At 48.0% G+C, this 24,213-nt stretch overlaps 1 protein-coding gene across 10 annotated transcripts in view; it reads right to left on the reverse strand.

Moving 5' to 3' along the window:
* Positions 1 to 24,213, reverse strand: part of ARHGEF9 (Cdc42 guanine nucleotide exchange factor 9) — a 213,904-nt gene that overhangs the window by 74,481 nt on the left and 115,210 nt on the right. For all 10 annotated transcript variants that reach the window (XM_054169346.1, XM_009900378.2, XM_054169345.1 and 7 more), the window contains one exon: positions 7,514 to 7,693. In XM_054169346.1, the coding sequence (XP_054025321.1) occupies positions 7,514 to 7,693 (180 nt within the window). The remainder of the gene's footprint in view (positions 1 to 7,513; positions 7,694 to 24,213) is intronic.

Genomic DNA, 24,213 nt, shown 5'->3' on the forward strand with positions numbered 1-24,213 from the left:
AGGCAAACTGGGGGTGACACTGTTTTACCCAGGAAGTTATGAAATGTCATATTTAGTTGATTTAGACAATGCTGCAGAAGTCCTTATTTCAGCCCAGTCCACAGTCACCTGTAAGTAGGGTGTTCACCATGTTTAGATACAGGTGACCCTCCCAAAAATGTTCTCCTGCCTGAAATGCTGGACCAGGCTACCCAGAGAGGCTGTGGAGTCTCCTTCTATGGAGAGATTCCAAACTCACCTGTCTCTAGTTGGCCTTTTCAATTCAAACAGTCTTGACTTTGGTTTTGTGCTTACTCTTGGTATGTGCAAATCAGCTGCAGTATAGTGCCCAGTTGTAAGCTCCCCAGTTCAAGAGAGACAGGGAACTACTGGAGGGAGTCCAGGGGAGGCTACAAAGATGCTGAAGGGCCTGGAGCATCTCTGTGAGGAGCAAAGGCTGAGAGCCCTGGGGCTGTTGAGCCTGGAGAAGAGCAGCCCCAGAGGGGATCTGAGCAATGCTCAGCAGAAGCTAAAGGGTGGGGGACAAGAGGATGGGGCCAGACTTTTCTTCCAAGGAACAAACAACAGGACAGCAAGAAATGGCCTCAAGTTGCCTGGGGAGATTTAGGTTGGGCATGAGGAACAATTTCTTCCCCCAAAGGGTTGTCAAGGCCTGGACCAGGCTGCCTAGGGCAGTGGTGTAGTCCCCATCTCTGGATGGGTTTCAAAGCCCTAGAGATGTGGTGCTGAATGACATGGTTTAGTGGTGACCTAGCAGTGCTGGGTTAATGGTTGGATTTGATGATCTTAGAGGTCTTTTCCAACCAAACCAATTCTCTGATTCTTCCCTAAGGTGGTGGTTAGCCTGTGCTGTGCCCTTGTTTCCAGTCCTGGCACTGCATTCTGTGCACGCTCTGTTGGACTCTACTGGATTAAAAAGATCAGTTGCTTATTTGCAATCAAGCAGGGCTCATGGTGCAGAGCTTTGCATAAGTAAAACATCATCAGTCTCCTTGTGTCCCTCCAGCGATCCAGGCACAGCCTCTCTCTGTCCTCAGGAGGAAGCACAGGCTCTCCTGAGCTCTACAAGTGCCCAGAGGCATGTACTTTCCCTGCATTTAGAAAGGAGGTGAAGACCTGGCAGGCCCAAGGATGCTCCAGGTGCTCCTAAAGCTGCCCCAGCCAGCCCCAGCCTGATTGCCTTTCCCCAGGCAGGCTGCAGGCACAGGGCATGCATGGAACTGGGGCTGGGATGCTGTTCCTGGGAATCACAGAATTGCTTTGGTTGAAAAAGCAATTGATCATTGAGTCCAACCTCCAACCTAACACCACCACGGCCATCAGATGATGTCCCAAAGTGCCACACATTTCTTGAACGCCTCCAGGGATGCCTGTTGAACCACCTCCCTGGGCAGCCTGTTCCAATGCCTGACCACTCCTGCAGGAAAGAAATTGTTCCTAAAATCTAATTATTCCTAAAATTCAACCTGAACCTCCCCTGGTGCAGGTTGCCTGGTGCAACTTCAGGCCATTTCCTCTCCTTCTATCACTACTAGGGAGAAGAGCTCAACACCCACCTCACTGCAGCCTCTTTTCAGCGAGTTGTAGAGAGCAACGAGGAGTCCTCTCAGCCTCCTTTTCTCCAGACTAAACAGCCCCAGTTCCCTCAGCTCTTCTCCTGACCCTTCACCGGCCTCACTGCCCTCCTCTGGACTATTGTTCCTGGAGTGAGGGGCCCAAAACTGCCCCCAGGATTTGAGGTGCAGCCTCACTAGCACCAGGTACAGGGGCACTATCGGTTCCTTACTCCTGCTGGCCACGCCATTCCTGATGCAGGCCAGGATTCTGGTGGCTTTCTTGGATGCTGAGCTGAGTGGCATGAGCTGTCACGACAACAGCAGCTGCAGTCAGCACAGGCATCATTTGGATGCTAAAATACTGCTTGAATTTAGGAAAGAAACCAACCCCCCGGTTTGGCTGCAGTGCATCCCGTGGCTGGCACGCTGCTCGCGCCGTGGGCCATACCTCCACCAGCAGCTATTTTTGTGCTGGATTTGCCACGGGAGAATTCAAATCTCCTTTAGAAGGCACCAACTGCAGCATACACTGCAGCACATCCTGCTTTGTTTGTCCAACAGGTAAATGCCACATCTCCTTCTGTGTGCAAGACCTCACCTTGGTGGCACTGTCACCGGTGCTAATGCAGTGGCTGCTGTGGGTGGAGAGGCAGGTGAGGGATGTGCTGCTGCATCCACGTCCCTACGTGTACAGGAAGGTCTTAAAGGCAAACCCAACCCCAGCAGATGGGGCAGGAAGATGTGACTGGCTCCTGGGACAATGCCTTCAATACACAGCATTCACTGCTCCTATGAATGAAAGCTAAACCCACCTACCCAATAAAGCTATCAGCTGACAGGAATTCAGACAAGACTTTGTATTTAGAGTCTCCTTTGATGCCTTGAAAGCTCATTCCAGTTTTTCCAGCACTTCTCCTCTAGCAGCAAAAAGTAAAGTGGGTCAAAGGCAGCTTTTCAGCAGGAAAACCAACCTAAAATTACGACACCTGGGGAAACCTAGGCAATGGTGAGAGGGACCCACAGAGCATTGCTGCACTGCTCCACCCCTGCAGTTCCTCCTACCTAAGAGTTACAGAGTACAGGTAATTCATACACCATCATTGCTTACACCTTTGAGGATCATCAGCCTTTGTTTCTGAACAATGATTCAAAACCAGGCCCTACAATGTTCCCCTATTCTTGAATGGGGAAAAGTGGCTGGAAGGGACCTCTGGAGGTCATCTAGTCCAACCCCCCTGCTCAAGCAGGGGCACCCACAGCAGCTTGCCCAGGATCACAATGGCCAGCTGGGGTTGGAAGCTCTCCAGAGATGGAGACTCCACAACCTCTCTGGGCAGCCTGCTGCAGGGCTCCAGCACTCACACACCAAAGTTTTTCCTCCTGTTCAGTGGGAAGCTCCTGGATTCCTGTTTGTGGCCATCCCAAACCCACCTAGACATTGTGATCTTGGGCAACAGGCTGTGGGTGACCCTGCTTTAGCAGGGGAGTTGGACTAGATGATGCCCAGAAGTCCCTTCCAACCCCTACCATGCTAGGATCTGTCCTAAACCCAGCTCATTCTTCAGCCTTAAGTCTGGTTCTGTAGTCTTCATCTGCCTCCCCGATGACTTACAGACTTTCATAACATTCTCCCTGAGCACAGAAGCTTCCTGCAGGAAACCATTCACCATTACTAGCTCCAGATTCTACCTCTCTGCTGTGCTTTTTATCTTCCCCCAAAAGAAGCATCACTTTATCATCCTACTTCTGCTTGGAAGTTCCTGTGCTCCCAAAACTCCACAGCTTTCCTATTTCCTTCCTGCTTTTATTCACATCTCAAGCTACGAAGAGGACAACTGCAGGTATTATGCATGGAGACAACAATCCCTATATGAGACAATTCCAGTCTGGTTTTTGTTTGCAGTCCCCCAACTATTCACATGAAACAGGCCAAGGGAACCAGCAGGTCATCACTGTTTCCCTCTGCACTTGCAAATGTGCATTTTTCCTGCTATGAGGTTGTGTGAGCACCAAATGCTTTGCCAAAGATTTTCATATGATCTGGCTGGAGAGCAAGCACTGTCAGACATCTCACTGCAAACTAGGTTTCCAGCCCAGTTTTGTCCTCAGAATTGATCCAAATGACTTTTTAGAGGAAGCTGACTCTGCAGTGACCTTCTCCTGCACCCTATCATAGTAGCCACAGGAGCCCATCAGTCCACAATATCCTGACATTCTTGATAGGGTGCTGAGCCATCTCATTTCAACTATATTATTACCTAGAAAGGCTGGACCAGATGATCCTTGGTGTCCCTTTCAACTGGGCATTCTAGGATTCTGTTCTGGTTTTCTACCTGTCTGGTTTGCCCTGTCATCATTTACTTCATCTGCTTTTCATCCTCTGGTATGCAACATGTTGTTCCTTTTTCCTCCTGCACTTGCATAAGAGAAATAGAGATTTATAGCCAAGTGATTCTTTTGCAAGTAAAACTAGAACCACCCAGGCTAAATCAGGCAGTTTTCTGGCATCAGCTTCAAAAAGCAGGGCTCAAAGTACAACAGAGAGAAAAAAAAACCCAACAACAACCAAAAAACCCCCCAGCCTCCTCATTACGAAAGAGTGATCAGAAGAAATCCAAAAAAATAACATGGGGAAAAGAGGAAAGCAAAAAGGGTTCAGGTTAAACAGTCCTTGACAAGACCCTGAAGGAGCATAAATGTTCCACCACGACCCTACAACTGAAAGAGGGATTACAGGCACCTTCCCTAAATGCCCCAAAGGTTTTAAGGGCATCTGGTTCAAATGATTTACCAAGAAAGACAGAGAGAGTGAAGCAGGGGGAGGTGGGGAATGTGCAAGAATAGAAATGAAGAGGCAAGAAAGCAACCTCAGCCTGCAGAGGAGAGTAGATGACAATCCAAGTGGCAATTCTCTCAGAAGAGGCCCAGCAGCAAGTAGGCTGCATGAAGAAGGCAGCTTGGATTGGGAAACCCCAGGGGCAAAAGTTTGCCTTCAGCCTCCCTTACAGAGCTGGGGACGGAGAGTGCCAGAGCTCCGTGGGGATTTGCTCAAATGCCCGGTCCCTGGGTTGGAGGACTGAATGATCAGTCATGGGGACAAAATGCTGCAGCTTCCCACTTCTGCAAGAGCATCAGCTGGTTCCAGGGCAGGTCTCTGGTCCACGAGCACCACTCTGGTCCCATCCCATGCTGAACAACCATCTCTCAAATGGAATAACCACACTGGCCTCTCACAGAGCTGATAGCAGGATTAATGTTGCTGGAGTGAAGTCATGCTGCAGGGCTGTGACATGAGATGGAACAGGCAAGAGACTTGCACTGGTAGGGCCATTGTGAACCTAAGCACCAAGGTTTGTTCCAGGCTACTGCTCAGACATTTCTGTAATGGACTCTGAGATTCATCAGTTCCTCTCTTTTGTTTGTTACACTTGCTAAAAACATCCTCCCAGCCTTTGGGAAGCACAGGGAAAGCTCATCCCAGCCAAATGATCCATGAGTTTGAGGCTTGGGAGTCAACAGGGTTGTTTGGTTAGATATCTGGTGGGGTTTGTTAGGAAGTGGATGGTGCAAAAGGAGGCTGTTGTTAAACCTGCTGTGAATAGCACGTTCACATAATCACCCAAAGAAGGATATTAAACCATTTCCCCAGAATCACAAAGCAAACTGGTCAATGCCCTGACAAGTTCAGCCAGTCCAGAACATTTCAGTCTCTAAATCAAGCAGAAATAAGGGGACAGCTGGATTTTTGTAATTTAGTGAGCACCAAGCTGAGACATGCTGGCCACACAGCCTGGGTATGCTCTGCAAGAAGATTCTCATCTAGATCACACCCAATACAAATCCATTTTCCCAACCTGTTACCTCCACTGCCTGCAGGGTCAGACCCACAGTGGCCTATTCAACAAAACACTGAACACTGTTTGTGTCCTGGGCCTGAATAACTAGAAATGTTTTCACACAAGCAGCCCAGTTCCAGTCACTGGTCTCTTGCTCTTAGCACTGGCCAGACCTAGAGAGACACAAGAGCTGCATCACCAGAACCACAGGTGATAAAATAATCATGTACAGAGACACAGTTCCCCTCTGCTCGGCTCAGAACCCACCTGAGGACTATGTCAACCTCTGGAGCACCAACACAAGAAGAATGTGTATCAGAAGGCTGAAACACCTCTGCTATGAAGAAAATCTGAGGCAGTTGGGATTGTTCAGCATGGAGAAAGGAAGGGTGCAAAGAGATCTCCTAGCAGCCTTTCAGCATTTGAAGGGGGCTCCAGGAGAACTGAGGAGGAGCTTTGGACAAAAGCCTGGAGTCACAGGGTAAGGGGTGATGGCTTCAAACTGAAAGAAGGTTGACTGAGATGAGACATGAGGAGGAAATTCTTTCCCATGAGGGTGGTGAGACACTGTAACAGCTACCCAGAGAGGCTGTAGAAGCTCCAAGCCTGGAAGTGTTCAAAGCCAGGGTGTATGGAGTCTTGAGCAACCTGGTGTAGTGGAAGGCGTCCCTTCCCATGGCAGTGTGGCTGGAACTAGGTGACTCTTAAGGTCTCTTCCAACTCAAGCCATTCTATGCAGCAGTGAACAAAGTCTGGGTTCCCTTGTTGGTGGTCATCACACATACACTTTAACCCAGCTCATGCATTGTAACCCATTTTCCCAATCCTTATGGCTCTTTCTGGGATGAAGTGATGTAGTCAAACAGGGATGCTGATGATGCAGGGTTACCCAAAAGAAGCAGGGTTCAGAGGGAGGTGAGGGCAAGGCAGACAACCAAAGCAAACATGGAATCTCCTTGGGATGCAACATGGTCTTCAGCATGTGTTCTGGAGAGAACACTCAGCCCCTTGATGCTACAGAGCTTGTCAAATTGCCTGGAAGGCTCTTAGGAAAGAGTCATTGCTCAGACAATTTTACAAGGCAAAAGCAAGCTTCAGTTTTTCAAACCATATCCCCAAAGCTTCTAAAGGAATTAAATCTCTGATCTCACCCATTGAACCCTGTGCAGAAGGGAAGAGAAGGAAGTTCACAAGGTCAAAACCAATGTCTTGGCTCCCTGAGGAAGGCCCAAGAGTGCCCAAATAATGTGGCAGGAGCTGACGACAGCAAAAAAAGCATTTTCTTGCCCTTTTGCCTTTTTAACACATACTGAGCAGAAAACAAATTAAGTGCTCAAGTCCTTCTTATTTGTGAAAGGCCAAATCACCACTGGAGGTGTCTGGGTACAGCAAAACCTGCTGCAGCAGAAAACCAGGGACAAACAAATTGGTTGTCTCCTTAAAAACAGCCAGAGCTGGTCACAGATGAATTAGTGAAGTCATTTTGCATCTCAGACTGCTGAAGAGTCAAAATGCAGCACCGCTTTTGGAAAGGGGAGGGCTGACACCTCCCTGGGCTACATGCAGACCAGAAAGCTCTTCCAAATGTGGGTCATCTGTAGTTGGTGTGAACTTTTCGGTCCCATCAAATCATCTCTCTGTAGCCCACACAACATCGAATTGGTTTTCCAAGGAAGAATTGCTTCAGGCTGCACGAAAGCCACAGCAGAGCACATAAAACACAAAAAGCAGAGCCAACATCTATTCCAGCCTCCCTCCACTCCACTCTCATTTTATTCATAGATTCCTAGAATGGTTTGGGTTGGAAGGAAGGGACCTTGAAGATCATCCAGTTCCAACCTCCCTAACGCCTTCCACTAGACCAGGTTGCTCAAGGTCTCGTCCAGCCTGGCCTTGAACCCTTCCAGGGAGAGGACATGCACAATCTCCCTGGGCAACCTGTTCCAGTGTCTCATCCTGTTGTCAGAACCCTTCTTTGACCTCCATTTTTGGGGCGGAAAACAGACACATTGGAAATAAGCAGCAATGACAACAAAGACAGTGCCCAGTTCAGTCCATCAGCCGCTGGGGGCACGGTTGGCAGGGATTCATTGCAGCAGTAAGAAGAAGAAAGTCACTCACCCTCACGAAGCTGGCGGGAAACCATCCTTCTTCATCATCGATCTGACCCCACCACCAGTCCTTGTTGGAAGCATCCAGGACCTTGATAACGTCTCCTGCTTTAAACGCCAACTCCCGGTTGGCCATGGTGACGTGATCCCATACTGCCTCAGCACTTACAATAGAACCACCACTGATCAGCTTTGAAAACAGAAAACCAGCAGTCAATAAAAGTCCGTTTCCCCTGACACCAGCACATGCACAGCAGCAGCAGCACAGACAAAAGCGCTCAGCCGAAGCCCAGCAACTTCCCTCCATCCCAATCCGTCACCATTTCACCCTCACTTGATGTAATCCAGTCTGAGACCATTCCTACAGACCATTGTTCTGCTCCTAACCATGCCATGACAGAGAGCACCAAAGTGGATGAACCTCCTGGGGTCTTGGCCCTACATGTAGGAAAAAGCAACATCTCCCCTCCCACCACCACCATGCTGTAGGTAGGAGCATGCATATTTATCAAGGAACACAGATTCCAGGTGTCATTTGGTTAGTAGAAGGTACAGTCCCCAAAACCATCCCCATAATGTTCCCAAAACCTTCCCATAATGTTGCCCAAAATAGCAACAGCAAGTGATGGTGTCCTGCAAAGAGATTTTCATTCCAGAGCAAATTTGCTCAGCTAAAGGATCAAACAGGTCTTCCATGCAAATGCAGCCAATGATTCCAAACATATTTACAAGAACATTTTGTGGTTTAAACTGGAAGTTCCATATTTGTCTGGTGCTAGTGATGTCCAGACACTCCTTTGGCTAAGAAGGACACTGTGGCACCCTCCTGTCCTGCTTCAGACCTGACCTGGAGCTCAGCCCAGCTCCGAGGCACATCCAAACCTCACTCTGCCCACAAGAAATCTGGCTATTGTGACAGTTTTCATGGTGCAGATGCCTGTTCACTAGAAACTGGACTGAGGCCAGACTTGTGTCTGACAGGACTACTGAATGTCTCTCCACAGGGTCACCTCAGAGCTGGCCCACCACCATGGCAAGGACCTAACCAGCTTCCTCCTTTACATGCGTGAAAATCATTTCATGTATATTAAACATCTCCTTAGTGCTGGCAGGCAGGACTCATCCAAACACTGATCCTTGTGCACCCACCAGTCAAACCACCCATCCATGCTTGGGACACCTGCTGCTCCTCAGAAGGACAGTCCTGCATTTTTCAGCAGAATAATAAATTGTGTTTATGTTTCATCAGCTGCAGGATCCTGCAGGGAACAGCATGACAGGCCCAGCACACACAGGCTCTACCCATATGCTTATTAACTGAACCTCACTCAGCACTGCCTCTGTCCAAGGCACACTGAGCACCTAGTTGGGCTCATCTCCAAACCACATTTTCAGCTCTCAGAGAATGAGTTCAGCGCTGCAATCATGGTGGAGTTTCCACATGGCAAGACTCTAACAGCTACAGTTAACCCTTCAATCTAGGCTAGCAACCTAAATCAAGGGGGTTAGATGCTTTCAAGGTTCCTAAATGCTTTCAGATTTCCTAGATGGTTTCATAAATAGGAATCAGTTTAGACCACAAAGAACCCCAAGACAGATCTGGAAGGAATCAAGACTTCACATCTGAAGGAAACCCCCTCCAGACCAGTTAAGAGCTATCAGTTCTCCTGCCTGGACCAAGCTCTTCTCCTTCACTAATGTCTCCACTTTGCCACGTTTACAGATACCATCCAGCCTGTAGTTTCCCAGGTTAAGCCAAGCTCTGCTCTTGCAGCCTTGTCTCAGCTCTTCCCTCCCCTGAGCATCTCACCAGCTCTTTTAGCTGTCTAGATGTCTGTCCTGCAACTTTAACGCAGATGACCAAATACTATTCCCCAAAGAGCCCTTCCCAGGAATTTGTGAAACAGGATGAAATATTGATCACAGTGTCACAGAAATCCTGCAACAACACCTAACATCAAACTCTCTGTCCCATGGCCATCTCCCACCAATGCCTCATGGCAATTCTCCATCCAGCTTCTGCCACAGAATGAGGCAGGGTGGATTCCCTTTGTCTAGAAAATCCATTTTCTTGTCATAAAAAGAAATGAGGTTGGCCTGACACTCACTCTTCCTGCTAATGCCATTGGGGATGTTAGTCCACCCTCCACTGATGGTGACCCAGGAACACAGCTATTACGCAGAAGCCAAGTTTCTCCTTTTTCTGCTTCAGCTGACATAGACTTTGCTGTCACTTCACACACAGGCAGTTCTGGGCACAGGCTGCCACAGAAACGTCACTGAAACCAAGCTTCAGAGGGACTGACTTTGCAAAGCAGCATTTCTGAGCCTAGGGCACAAAATCCCAGCTCTGAGGAGCACAGCTTGGCCGGCAGCAAGAGTTGGAAGGAACTTCAGAGGACTGTGCTCAGCCTTTTTCTGCTGTTAGCATCCCTCACTCCAAGGACATTGAGAGGCTGGAGAAGGCCCAGGAAAAGCAATGAAACTGTTGGAGGATTGGGAGCACAAGTCTTGTGAGGAGCAGCTGTGAATGAACTGAGGTTGTTCAGTCTGGAGAAAAGAAGGGTGAGGGCAGACCTTCTGGCTCTCTACAACTCCTTGTATGGAGGTTGGAGCCAGGTGGAGGCTGGTCTCTTCTCTCAAGGAACAAGTAGTAGGATAAGAGAGAACTGCCTCAAGTTGCCCCAACAGATGTTTAGACTCCACACAAAGAACAACTTCTTTCCCAAAAGGCTTGTCGAGGCCTGGACCAGGCTGCCTGGGGCAGTGGTGGACTCCCCATCCCTGGAGAAATTTCAAAGCCATGTAGATGTGATGCTGAGGGACATGGTTTAGCAGTGACCTGGCAGTGCTGGTTAAAGGTTGGACTTGATGATCTTAAAAGTCCCTTCCAACCAAAATGATTCTATTCTCTGACCTAGAATATGCTTTCAGGGGATGCGAGGAGCTATGGTGGCTTTTCAAGGTGCTTCTTAATACTTAAGAAGAAAGGCTGGAAGTTCTTGGTTTTCCCTGTCTAGTACGAGCAGAGAAAAGAAAGGCCTCTTCAGCAGGCCCTTTCCAGCCCTTGTTCCATGTCAGAAAGTCACAAAATGTTTTGGGTGGGAAGGAGCCTTTACAGCTCATCCAGTCCAACCCCACTGCAGTCAGCAGGAACATCTGCAACCAGTGCAGGTTGCTCAGAGCCACAAACAACCTGACCTGCAATGGTGCTAGGGATGGGGCAGCTACCACCTCTCTGGGCAACTTGGGCCAGCCTCTCTTCACTCCCAATGGAAAGAAGTTTCATTAGCTCAAGAAAGGGATCCACATGCCAGAAAGCCCCTGAGCAAGTCTTGGGCTTCCAAAATCCATACCCAGCTCAGCCTGTACAAAGAGGAGGGCAGTGGGATGGCAGAGTTTGAGTTGCTGGGCTGGGTGTACTGAGAGAACATCGGAGGCTAAATTTAAAAGATCCATCCGAATTTATTCTGCAAGACATCTTGCTGCATCTGTGGAGCCGTCTGACTCTTTCAGGGCAGGTTTACAGAGACACAACCTGACATCTGCAGCAGCAAGGGATGAACAACTAGAGAAAGGTCAGGCTTAAAGTATTCTTTTCAGAGAGAATTCAGCTCAGGAGCACTTCACTGCAGAAAGCTCCTGTTTCTTGGTTTTCAAATCTAGGTCTTAGCACTGTGGTCAGACTTAGTCAACCAAAGACCATGGAAGGATTTGTCTCCCATGATTTTAGATGTCTACCAGACAGCATCTGAGACAGTCATCTGGACCCCTTTATAACCAGTGAAGAGAAAGAGACACATCTGGAGCGTGATTCATCTCAGCTATTTCAGTTGTCTACCTTTGAAGGAGGTGAATCACGTCTTAGAAATTACTGTTTCTCTGTCTTTAATTGGGTGAGGCAGGAGTTCACATTTCCAACATCTTCATGTTCATCCCATCTACAATCTGGCCATCGCTAAAGAGGGGCAACAAACAACTGGGTTTAGCAACCATTACCCCCAAGAGGAACAGCCAAGTATCCAATCACCCTCTCCCAGATGCAGCAGTCTCTCAGCATGGGAAGGCTGCTGATAATAAAATTGTGTCCACCACAAAGATTCATAAAATGTCAGCCTTGTAAATTCACACTAAGGAGGACTTTGATACTTAAGGGAAATGTCCTACTCATAAGAAGATGCAAGAGGTGATAATGGACCTTTGGTTTTGATCTACCCTGCATACTGCTCAACTCCCAGATTAAAGTCCTAGCCCCCATGAACTCTGCCCTTGTCAGTTGGTTGCTCAAACTAAAGAGCCCAGAGAAAAAAATCTCCTCCACACTTTCAACATCAGTGCAGGAGAAATGCCAAGAGTGCTCCAAAACAACAGACCTGAGAGTGATTTTCACTGGTTTATGGGAGACTTCAGAGCACTGCCAACCACTCAAAAGGGGCCGATACAAAATCTTTGTCAGCAGACAGAAGACCAGACTCACTACTAGGATGTTGTGCATGGTCTACAGACCAGAGTCACTTCATTATGGACCCTTCTTCACCTCCTAGCAACTGGCCATTGCCAAAAAGAATCATAGAATCATCTCAATTGGAAAAAGTCTCCAAGATCATGAACTTCAGCCAACAACCCAACACAACCATGGCCATTAAACCATATCCTTAAGTCCCATGACTACACATTTTGAACGCTTCCAGGGATGGTGACTCCACCACCTCCCTGAGCAGCCTGTTCCAATGCTTGACCACTCCCACAGGAAAAAAAAGTAATATCCAGTTTCAGCAGGATACACAGATGAGGAGCCTCTTCTACATCCCAGCACCACAAACAAACTGAATAAATGAGGAAAAGAAAAAAAGGAAAGAAGGACAACATTCTAACTGTCTGCACAACTACCCATTTCCAGAGCACACACAAAGAAGATGTGGTATCATCATGGTATCACCAGGATGACTTACATCAGCCTTTCCAGGGACTTTTATTACAGGTTTCCAAAGTGCTCTGCACATCTCCAGCCATTCTGTCACAACCTCTAAAGACCCTTAGTGAAGGCACTCCTGAGAGAGAGGGGACTGTTGTCACAGCAGCAAGTCAGGTCAGTGGGAAGGGATTCAATCATTCAGATTTAAGGTCCGTGTGGGTTTTTCCTTTCTCTTCTCAGCTGGTGTTATTTCCAGGATGGAACTTGGCCACTGGAAATACTGAATTACATTTGAGGTGCTGCCAAAATACAATGACAACAGACAGTCAAATGGGCTTCCAGAGGACTCTGCATGACCTGGGAGATGCTGTGCCACCAGCATGTGCCAGCCAAGAGGTCCCGACCTGGGCACACCATGGTGTGCCATGGAAGGGATGCTGAAAGTTCTGCCACAGAAAACACATTGTGGTGGGACATTCTTGCAAATCTCTGAGCTCACCTAGCTGGGATTGTCCTCTCTGGTGTTGGGAAAACTCAGAAATGACCATCGGGTGAATGCAAAGGAACTTTGCTCCAGCTCTACAAGATGGGTTCTCTTGGAAGAAGATTTTGGAGAAAGGGTGAACCTCTGCCTCTGATGCATCTGGTACATTGCCCCCAACTTTGCTCCTGTCCAAAGCCATGAGGCACAGCTGGAGGTGAGCATCTGCTCTTCCTCAGCCAGTGCCTGCAGTGAGGCAGCCAAGGATGAAACGTGCTTTAGTGAAGTCAGCCAGGGCTGTAAAACGCTGCTAAATATTCCCAACTCATCAACACTTACAGGCTTCTTATGGGCCAGCTGGGAAAGCAAGCAGGGCCTCAATGGTGCCTGCAGAGTGAAACAAGCACAAAATAGCAGAAGTCTCTTTAGGAGAGTGGTTTGGTTTGAGGTTAGGCCACAGGAACCGCTGTTAGCTACCCACACCTCTTCCAGGGACAAACCATCACTCTTAGCTCACGAGTTTCTGTGTTGAATTTCCAGCACAGACTTTGTCACTAGTTCAAAATGTACTTATTGAAGAGACATTTTCCAAAAAACCTGAAGAAATTGACCATAGCAGGGGGTTGGAACTAGATGATCTTTAAGGTCCCTTCCAACCCCAACGATTCTATGATTCTATGACCATAGATCAAAAGCTCCTCAGAACTTTCTAAATTCCTAGGACCATACCCTCTGGGTAACATGAATAATCTCAAAGCATGGAAATATTTCTCCATTAGATCATTTATTAATGCATCAGTAGAGTTCTAAGAGTGAAGAGGAAAAAAAAAGCTCTGGGTAGTTTCCTTTCAAATCAGTATTACATAAGCTCTATCCTCCACAGGAGAGGGAAGGCAGGAATAGGAGCAGGCTGCGAAGGGGAGATGGAGAAGAGTGGTAAGACAATGTCATTTCTTCCAGCTGTCCTTGTGCTTCTTCAGACAACATAAAAGCACTGCAAAATATCAACAGCCTCTCCCATTGTACTCAAAAGGCCACAATTGTGGCAGCCAAAAAAAAAATCTTCAAACAAGAAGCTATCAAGAGCTGATGTTTTGAGGAAAGAAACCTACACTCTCAGTAGTATCAGTGGTCACAGTGGAAATCAATCCCCAGCAGAAGAGGGGATGCTGATGATCTGCAAACCTCCAGCTAAATGAGAACACTTTGCTTCTCACATGCTGAAAAGAAAGGTACCTCAAGCTCCTTTACACTCTTTTGTTTCAATGGCATTGATCCCTCATGAGCTCAAGGCTTGCAACACGCATTGACAGGACAGAGAGGTGCTAGAGAGTGTCCAGAGAAGGGCAACAAACCTGGTGGAGGGTCTAGAGCACAAGTCTTGTGAGGAGCAACTGAGGGAATGGAGTTGTTCAATCTGGGGAAAAGAAGGCTGAGGGGAGACCTTCTGGTTCTCTACAACTCCCTGGAGCCAGGTGCTGGCTGGTCTCTTCTCCCAAGGAATGAGGGACAGAATAGAAGGAAATGGCATGAAGTTGCACCAGAGAACATTTAGGTTGGACATGGCTGCCCAGAGCAGTGGTGAAGACCCCAACCCTGGAGAAGTTTCAAAGCTGTGTAATGTGGTCCTGAGGGACATAGTTTAGTGGCGACCTGGCAGTGCTGGGTAAAAGGCTGGTCTTGATGATGTTAAAGATCTTCTCCAAGCAAAAGCAATTCTCTGATAAGGCTGCTAATCATGGGACTGTTTATTGCAAGAGCAATGCCACCATCTTAAAGTCCCAAGGAGGGCATTCATAGCTCTGCTGGCCCTCCCTCTCCCCTATGAAATCCATGTACCTGGAGCACAGGAGTGGTTTGATGGGTGCTCACCTGAGCTGCACAGACAACAGAAGTTGCAGCCCGTGTTTCCATCCAACATTTCAGTGCCATTCACAACTAGGGCAGGTTCACTCAGCTGATGGAGCAGGCAAAAAGGAAGCACACAAGAAAATGTCATCCCACCCCATCATTTTGTACTTCTGCTCCTGCACAGCCTCCCAATAGTGCCTTTGATTGTGTGTTTATTTTTAGCACTCTTGTTGGAAATTATACAAAGTGAGTAATGCCAAATCATGGTGGATTCGCCGCACGGCTCAGCGACCAAATACTGGGAGGGCACTTCCACTTGATTTGTTGCTTCTCTGAAGAGGTGCAATCACACAAAGGTTAAGCACAAGGCAAAGACTTTCTCTTTCTGCTCTCAAGCCCTTTGATGAATTTGACTAATGGCTGGATTTCAGCTGAAAGAGGCTGATTGAGAGAGCTTCTGATCTCCCATGTCCTGGAAAGACTATCACACTTAGTTGGAAGCTTTGTGGCCAACAGGTCAAGGAAGGGGGGTTCTGCCTGTCTGCTGAGAATCCACCTGCAGTGCTGGAGCCAACTCAGCACAGCAATGACATGGAGCTGTTGGAGCAGAGCCAGAGGAGGCCACAGCAATGATGGGAGGGCTGGTAGCCGCTTGCTGTGAGGCCAGGCTGAAGGAGTTGGGATTTTTCAGCATGGAGAAGAGAAAGCTCCATGGAAACCTTCTGGTGGCCTTTCAGGACTTCAAGGGGCCAGAAGAAAGCTGGGGACAGACATTTGAGCAGGGCCTGTTGTGACAGGACAAGGGGTGATGGTTTGAACTAAAAGAGAAAGATTCAGACTGGAAAGCAAGAAGATATGTTTGACACTGAGGGCAGTAAGACCCTCTCCCAGGCTGCCCAGAGAGGTGGGAGCTGTCCCATCCCTGAAACCACTGCAGGTCAGGTTGTTTGGGACTCTGAGTAACCTGCTCTAGTTGCAGATGTCTCTGCTGACTGCAGGAGGGTTGGACTAGGTGACCTTTAGATGTCCCTTCCCACCCAAGCCATTCCATGATTCTAAGATATATCTAAAGGCAGAGAATCAGCCCAGAGCTAAAGGTCCATTAGGTCTGGGTTATTACATTTTTCACCAATTTAAATTTTCTTGAGAAGGCATTGCCTGCCACACACAAAATCACTTCACCTCCTGTAAGTAGACTCCAGGGTACAGTATTAGCCCTGCTCTCCACCTTGTTATGGTTGCTCTCCATATCATCCCTATTAATAACACCAGCTGTGGACGGTAGCTGGAGAGCTGAGAGTGCCAGTAAAACCACAGCAGCAATGAGGAGAAGGACAAGTAACAAGAGGAACCCCAATAAAGCTCTGCCCATGTGGGTTTTAATTGGCTCTGGAGCTCCAGCGAGGTCTCTCCTTTGATGGCACATCTGTCACCATAATTGCTTTCCAATCCCTTTGGTCTGCTGGGGATATTAAGCCTCCCCTTGTCTGATGACAGATCTTGCAAGTACTTACAAATAACCACCAACCACCATCTTTTAAACTCATAAATTATGAGATTGGTTCTTGGACTCAAGGTTTAAGCTGCTCTGAGGGGAACATCACCTCTCCTCACACACAGCCAGCCCAACTTCACCTTACTGGGCTGAGCCTGCACTGTACTGGTAGGGGAGGCAGCCAGGATAACCAAACCATGTCCCCAGCCCTGCTGCAGCAGCAAATAGGGTACCAGGTAACATCAAAGGGTTGAGTAGAGACCACTGCAGGCCTGGGGAGGGGCTGGGGACGTTAAGTCTCGATGCCCAAGGTGCAGAGCAACAAGAAGAAAACTGGATGTTGCAATATACACATATTGTAGAGTGGGGGACATGAGTCTGTGGCGGACCACTGAGCCCTCAGTGAAGGGATCCAATTGATACACAAAAATCAATCAAACCAAATAGCTAGACAGCTATCATGTCAGGTGTTCCTTCACAGTGCAGAAGTACAGAGGACCCAGCCACAGGGAGATTACAAAGTCACAGAATTCATCATTCTAAGATCATTGAATCCAACCATTAACCCAGCACTGCCAGGTCAGCACTAAACCATGCCCCTCAGCACCACAACTCCAAGGCTTTGAAACCCCTGCAGGGATGGGGACTCCTCCACTGCCCTGAATAGCCTGGGCCAGGCCTTGACAACCCTCAAGGGGAAGAAATCTTTGCTCATGTCCAACCTAAAGCTTCCTTAGAGCAACCTGAGACCAGAAGAGACAGAAGAGACTGTCTTCCAACCTACGTTCAGGGAGTTTAGAGAGCCAGGTGGTCTCCCCTGAGCCTTCTTTTCTCCAGGCTGAACAACCCCAGTTTCCTCAGCTGCTCCTCACCAGACCTGTTCTCCATACCCTTGATCAGCTTCACTGCCCTTCTCTGGACATGCTCTAGCACCTCAATGTCCTTCTTGGAGTCAGAAAAAAACCTGAACACAGTATTTCAGTTATCATCTGCAACTTACTGAGGTGCCTTGATCCCCTCATCCAAATCACTGGTAAGGGTATTAAAAAGAACAGATCCCAAAACTGAGCTCTGGGGAAGACTTCTGGGGATCATCCTGCCTGCCCCTATGCCCACACTGCAGCTAATTTGTAACCTCAAAACTCATTCATGGATGAGTGAGACATGACTGGAAATGCCAGGAATGCCAAATCCAGAGTCTTCTCCCCCCAAGAAGCCTGTCCTTACTGCAACTGGAAAGCAGAAGCCTTCTCTCCTACAGAGCAGACTGGCTGAATGGAGGCAAACTGAGCTCACTGGAGCTACTGAGGAGTTTTTGCAGGGAGAGGAGTGAAGATTGTGATTGCTCTGAGGAGGGGAAGAGTGCCTGATGGTTCAGAGATTACTTATTTTCAAGTATATATCACCTGTTATTCTGGGGCATGGGAGTTTCCAAAGCAAAAAGGAAATAAGGAGCAAATTACACACCTGACTCCCTGTGGGCTCAACACAACACAGCTACTCCCAGAGGCACCAGCACACAGATTTTTCAGGTCTTTACCCCTGAAGCTGCAGAAAAACTGCAGAAGCCACCACAAAAGTCTAGGGATGTGATTGTCCTCCTCAACTCAGCTTGGTGAGGCCACACCTCAAGTACAAGAAGGACATTGAGGTGCTGGAGTGGGTCCAAATAAGAGCAACTATGCTGAAAGCTTCAGAAGTTGAGAAGAGACTTTGCCTTCTACAACCACTTCAAGGGAGGCTGCAGCAGGTGGGTGTCTGTCTCTTCTCACATGCAACAAGCGACAGGACAAGAGGAAATAGTCTCAAGTTGAGCCAAGGGAGATTCAGGTTGGATATTAGGAAAAAAATCTTCACAGAAGGGGTTCTCAGGCACTGGAACAGGCTGCACAGGGAGGTGGTGGAGTCACCACCCCTGGAGGTATTTAAAAGATGCATGGATACGATGCTGAGGGACGTGGTTTAGCAGCAGCAGCACAGCAGTACCTTAGCAGTAGTGGCTCAAGGTGAGTGGTGGGATTGATGATCTCAAAAGGTCTCTCCCAAACTCAATAATTCTCTGTTCCTATGATTCTATAAAGCTGATGAGGCAGAGCTAAGCTATCCCAGCTGTGTTTAGCAGGAAGCAATGGCACACAGACACACAGCTCCAACGCTCAGGCACATACATCAGAGCTACTCAATGTCATAACTTCTCTATCTACGGTCAGGCACTGGCAGTGAAATGAATAAAGTGACAAGACCAGAACTAATGAAAGCATAAGTAGATACTTTGTCCTAGAAAAGGTGACACAGTTGGCCAGAGTCTAAAAAATCATGAAGAGAAATGAATTCAAATGTTGGGCTGTAAATACAAAACAGAAGCACTGTTCCTGGATGGCCAAGTGGAAGGACCCAGCAGTGACAGCCCCTTCATGGTATCCATCACAGCAACGTGTTTCAAAACGCCTTTTACAGATGGAGGAGATGGTTGGATTCTGTCACATTAGGACCACAAGGCACTAAACCACTGCTCCAGTAATAGGCTTAATGCATAATTCACGTGTAGCACCACTGAAGCACGAGGCCAAAATGACATCATTTGGGGGGAAAAAAAAGAGGTATTTTTAGGGAGAGATGAGAACTTGGAACTTCAAATGTGGTGGCAGTGCCCAGGCTGGAGTAATGTCCAGAATAATGCATCACCACAACTCAGGCTCCTCATTTGCTGCTCTGGTCTCTTAATTTCTCACTCTCTTAATTTCATACTCTGAAGTCCCTGCAGCTTGTGGCTAACGCAGTCAAGGAGTGGCTCGCTTGCAGATGAGCACAGAATGGGGAAAATGGCCTACAAATTGTTCTGAAGACCCTGAGCTTACAGCAGTTTTGACTAAATGCAAGCACAATGTGAGCAATGGTTGGAGAACCAACAGATCACACCCAGAAAGCACCCCTGGCTTCAGGCAACGCTGCATGGAACATCACAGCCCCATCTCTGCCAGCCAAAGCAGTGTAAAGCGGAGTCTGTCCAGCAAACCAAGAACCATCCAGTGAAAATCCCACTGGGAAGTGAGACACCAGGTATCTAACATGACATTCTTACTCCCATCTTACTGACTTTGCATTACCATAGGTTTTTCCTGTTAAGAGCTCAACAGACAATCCTCGATGTCCAGGGCTGTCTCACCAGGAAGGTAATGAGTTGATGACAATTAAATGAGGGTAACTCCTCCAGATTGCCATCAGTGCCTGTAAGCCTCTTACAAGGATTGCCCAGATCAGTAAGGGGATATGCAGCCATCACCTCTAAGCTGCTTTTCTCCATTCAGGTTAGGAATGAATGAAAGCCACTGTCTAATGGCTTCTCACATTTTATGGAAGTTGCCACAGCCAGAATGTCTTCTGTAAAGGAGTGACTGGAGACAGACACATGCCACGAGCCCCTCCCTCAGCTGGACTGCAGCTTGGATCTACACTTGTCAGCCTCTAATTAAAGCAGAGTGGAAAGCCCATAATATTAGGTCTGTTTTCAAGCCATCAACACCGGTTGTGCAACATGAGTTATCACCAGTGCCTCCTGGGTTGCTGGGGGAGACAGCAGCTATCTCCATGGCACAGCAGGAGAGCAGCTGCATCCCCAGACTCCAGCACTCCCTTCACTGCCCACAGCACCATCCCTGCAGCCACCTCACAGCCGGGCAAGCCAAAAGCACCTCATGCTGGACCCAAATCCTTGTGGACCCCAAGGTCGGGGAGAAGCTACAAAAACCACAGAGTAGGTAACATCAGCTTAGCCCAAGAGTGAGTCTGAGACCCCACCTGCAGTGCTGGGGCCAGCTCTGGAGTCCTCAGCACAGGTATGGACCTGTTGGAGCAGGGCCAAAGAGGCCACAGCAATGATAGCAGGACTGGAAGCCCTCTGCTTTGAAACCAGGCTGGGAGAGTGGAGCTTGTTCAGCCTGGAGAAGAGAAGGCAATAGGGAGACATTCTGGTGGCCTTTCAGGACTTCAAGGGGCCATAAGAAAATAGATAACACATTTTTGGTAAGGGCCTGCTGTGCCAGGACAAGGGGTGATGGTTTGAACTATAAGAGGGAGACTCAGACCGGGGAGAAGGAAGAACTGTTTGACACTGAGGGTGGTGAAACACTGGCCCAGGTTGCCCAGAGAGGTGGGAGATGCCCCATCCCTGAAACCATTCCAGGTGAGGTTTGTTTGGGCTCTGAGCAACCTGCTGTAGTTGCAGATATTCCTGCTGACTGAAGGGAGCTTGGACCAGATGACCTTTAAAGGACTCTTCCATCCCAAACCACTCTGTGATTCTATGATTTTTAGCCTGTGCAAAAGGCTGCTGCACAGCAGTGAGCAAGGGATGATGGGCAGTCTCACATAGGTGTCAGCCCATCTGTTGTATAACCAGCTCCTTCCACTCCCTCCAGGTCACACTACATAAGACTCATGCAAGCCCCATCCCTCTCCATCCCATGTATCCCTCTCACAAGAGGCCACATTTGCTGTCTAGTGTAACAAAATCATCACCTCAGTGGTGCTGAAGCCAGCGGTGACGTACCCAGATAATCCTATTCAAAGTCTGGAGGGCAAAGTTGTCACAGATGAAATATCATTGTCTATTATCTGTTGGCAAACAGGGGATGGAATGGCAGCCACTCAACATAATGGCTTGAATTCCAGCTCCTTCAAACGGGCCCATTGCCGCTCCCTCTGATCACAGGATAGATTTAAAAGTATCATTTCCACCCCACAAAAACTCCACAGCTGGAGCAATCTGACTCATACAGCTCCCTCTGCACCAGAAAGCAGCTCATGGAGAGTGGGGATCTGCAAGCCCCTTGCCACCTGTGTACAAAGGAGGATGTGGACATGATTCCTCAAACTGGTGGATGGCAAAGTCCCTCTGACATGAATCACAGAATGACAGTGGTTGAAAGGGACCTCTGGAGAGCATCCAGTCCAATCACCCTGCTAAAGCAGGGTTACAGCAGTTTGCCCAGGATCACAATGTCCAAGCGAGTTTGCAATCTCTCCAGAAGAGACTCCACAGCTCTCCAGGCAGCCTGCTCCAAGACTCAACTGTCCTCAAGTGAAAAAGTTCCTCTTCATGTTCAAATTCATACCTGTTCCCCTTTGCCCTGTCACTGATCACCACTGGAAACAGACTGGTCCCATCCTCCTGACACCCACCCTTCAAGTACTAATAAGCATTAAGAAGATTTCCCCCTGGATCTTCTCTAGGCTAAAAAGCCTAAATGTTTGGATTGAGGCTTCTGAGACCCAAAAGCCAGATCCTTCATCTCTGCACCCCACAGGAGAGAAAGCTTTGCTGAAGCTCCATGAGCAAGGATACAAAACTAAGGCCAAGTTCAAGAGAATTACAAGGCAACTCTCCCCATGGGCCTCAACCAACACTTCAGAGCTGAACAGTTTGAGCTGCAAACTCCATTCCATTTCTGCCATAACAAAATCATCTTCATGTTCCAATGAGACCACAAGCATGGAAAAAGACAACCAAATAGGAGTTTTCTTCAGGACAACACAATGGTTTTTTCCCTGGCTAACAGACTGGATTCATTGAGGAACAAGAAGAGCCAAGAAAACTTATTTGCAGCACACAGGTTTGCTGGTTTCAGCAGCCTTTCCTCCAGGCTGGGTTATCTACACAAACTGGTTTCCACATTGTTGGCTTTTAACTGCTATGATTTGACAACCATTTTTTTTCAGCCTAACTTGGCTTTACCTTGCTTACAAAAAAAATCTCTTCTGAAACTACTTTAGAGAAAAGGAGACTGAAGAAAGACCTTCTGGCTCCCTACAATTCCCTGAAAGGAGAATGGAGCCACGTGGGTTTCACTCTCTTCTCCCAAGGTACAAGAGACAGAACGAGAGAAAACAGCCTAAAATCACACTAAGGGAAGTTTAGGTTGGACATGAGGAACAATTTCTTCCCCAAAAGGGCTGTCAAGGCCTGAAATAGGCTGCCCAAAGCAGTGGTGGAGTGCTCATCCCCAGAGGTGTTTCAAAGCCACGTAGATGTGATGCTGAAGGTTTAGTGGTGACCTGGCAGTGCTGGGTTAATGGTTCTTCTCAATGATCTTAAAGGTTTCTTCCAATCAAAACTAAGTTTTAAGAAGCACTCAGCAGCCATTTAAAACTTGAAGGTAAATCAGATCAAAATGTTTCATCTGAAAAAAGCAGATGCTGAAAGGTGACCTTATGGCTCTCTACAACTCCCTGAAGGGAGGTTGGAGTGACATGGGGGTTGGTATCAGTGATATCAGCTGAGAGGAGAAAAATAAATGGCCTGAAGTTGTGCCAGGGGAGGTTTAGGTTGGACACTAAGAACAATTTCCTTGCTGCAAGAGTGGTCAGGCATTGGAACAGGCTGCCCAGGGAGGTAGTGGAGTCACCAACCCTGGAGGTGTTCGAGCAACCTGTGGACACGGGCACTTTGGGACATGATTTAATGGCCATGGGGATGTTGGGTAAATAGCTAGGCTTGATCTTAGAGATGTTTTCCAACTGAAACAATTCTGATTCTGCTACTTCAAAGAGTAGTAGAATTTCCTCATTTCCTTCATGGACCCATTAAGTCACTCAGCACTGTTCTGCTCCTGGACTGGTGACTTGCCCCCTTTCTGGAGGTGTTCAAGGCCAGGCTGGACATGGCCTCAAGCAACCTGCTCCATCAGAAGGTATCCCTGCCCATAGCAGGGAGGTTGGAACTATGTGAACTTTAAAGTCCCTTTCAACCCAAACCATTCTATGAATCCACGACTCTTGCATTGAGACACAACTGGATTGAAGAGTGAGGTGCAGATATTTGCACTAGGATTTGCAACACTGTCTTGAAGCAAACATCTGAGTTGTCTGAAGGGGTTTGGAATGAATAATTTTCTGTGTTATTCACCTACCTCTGGCAAAGAGGCTCCATCTGCTCATGGAATGTTTTTTCTTACTTAAAGTGAAGGTCATGCAAGTTAAAGAGGAATTTGCACATCCCCAGCACCCTCCAACCACGCACATCTACACAACCCTGTGTCTACCTGGTCAAGGTTGTTAACCAGTCAAAGAGAGAAGTACAGCTGTCAGGTTAAGGGTAGTGAGTAATCACCTAGTGCATCATTGCTGCGACAAGCACCCCGGGACACGGGCTGGAGTCAGAACATGTCCTGTGCAATTCATCACTAATCAGGACGTGTTCCGACAACAAAGGCAAAAGGCAACTCGAAAGGTGAACCAAAATGTTCCTTCTGAAACACCTACCCTTAAAAAAACCTTGAAAAATCTGAGTGGAAAGGTAAATGGAGTGGATGTAAAAGCCCGAGCAGCTTCTGGGTGGAAACCAACCAACTCATGCGGGGCCATGATTCACCACAGAAGAACTGGCAGCAGTACAGCACATGAAGCTAATCATAGAATCACTAAAGGTTGGAAAAGACCTCCAAGATCATCAAGTCCAGCTGTCAACTCAACACCACCATGACCACTAAACCGCCTCCCAAAGCGACACATCTCTAAGTTCTTGAACACAGTGCTGCCTGTGTGGGCTTTTGAGGGTGTGGAAGATCCTTCCTTTCCCTGGACCCAGGACATTGACCTACAGAGGCCTGGAGTGAGCCTTGGTTGCTTTGTATGAAAATAACAGGCCACTGGTTAGAGTCATGGGATCCTGGGATTGTTTTGGTTGGAAGAGACCTTTAAGATCATTAAGTCAAATCATTATCCCAGCACTGCCAGGTCACCTCCAAGCCATGTCCCTCAGCACCACATCTCCATGGCCTTGAAACCCCTCCAGGGATGGGGACGCTACCACTGCGCTGGGCAGCCTGGGCCAGGCCTTGACAACCCTTTTGGGGAAAACATTTTCCTGATGTCCAACCTAAGGGAAGAAATGTAGAACAGAGGTGATGCAGTGGAGAAAGCTGAACAGTTGCAATACAGGGCCAAGGGGTGCAACGTGCAAAAGTGCAA

The sequence above is a fragment of the Dryobates pubescens genome, chromosome 18 (genome assembly GCF_014839835.1).
Source record: "Dryobates pubescens isolate bDryPub1 chromosome 18, bDryPub1.pri, whole genome shotgun sequence".
Lineage (NCBI taxonomy): Eukaryota > Metazoa > Chordata > Aves > Piciformes > Picidae > Dryobates > Dryobates pubescens.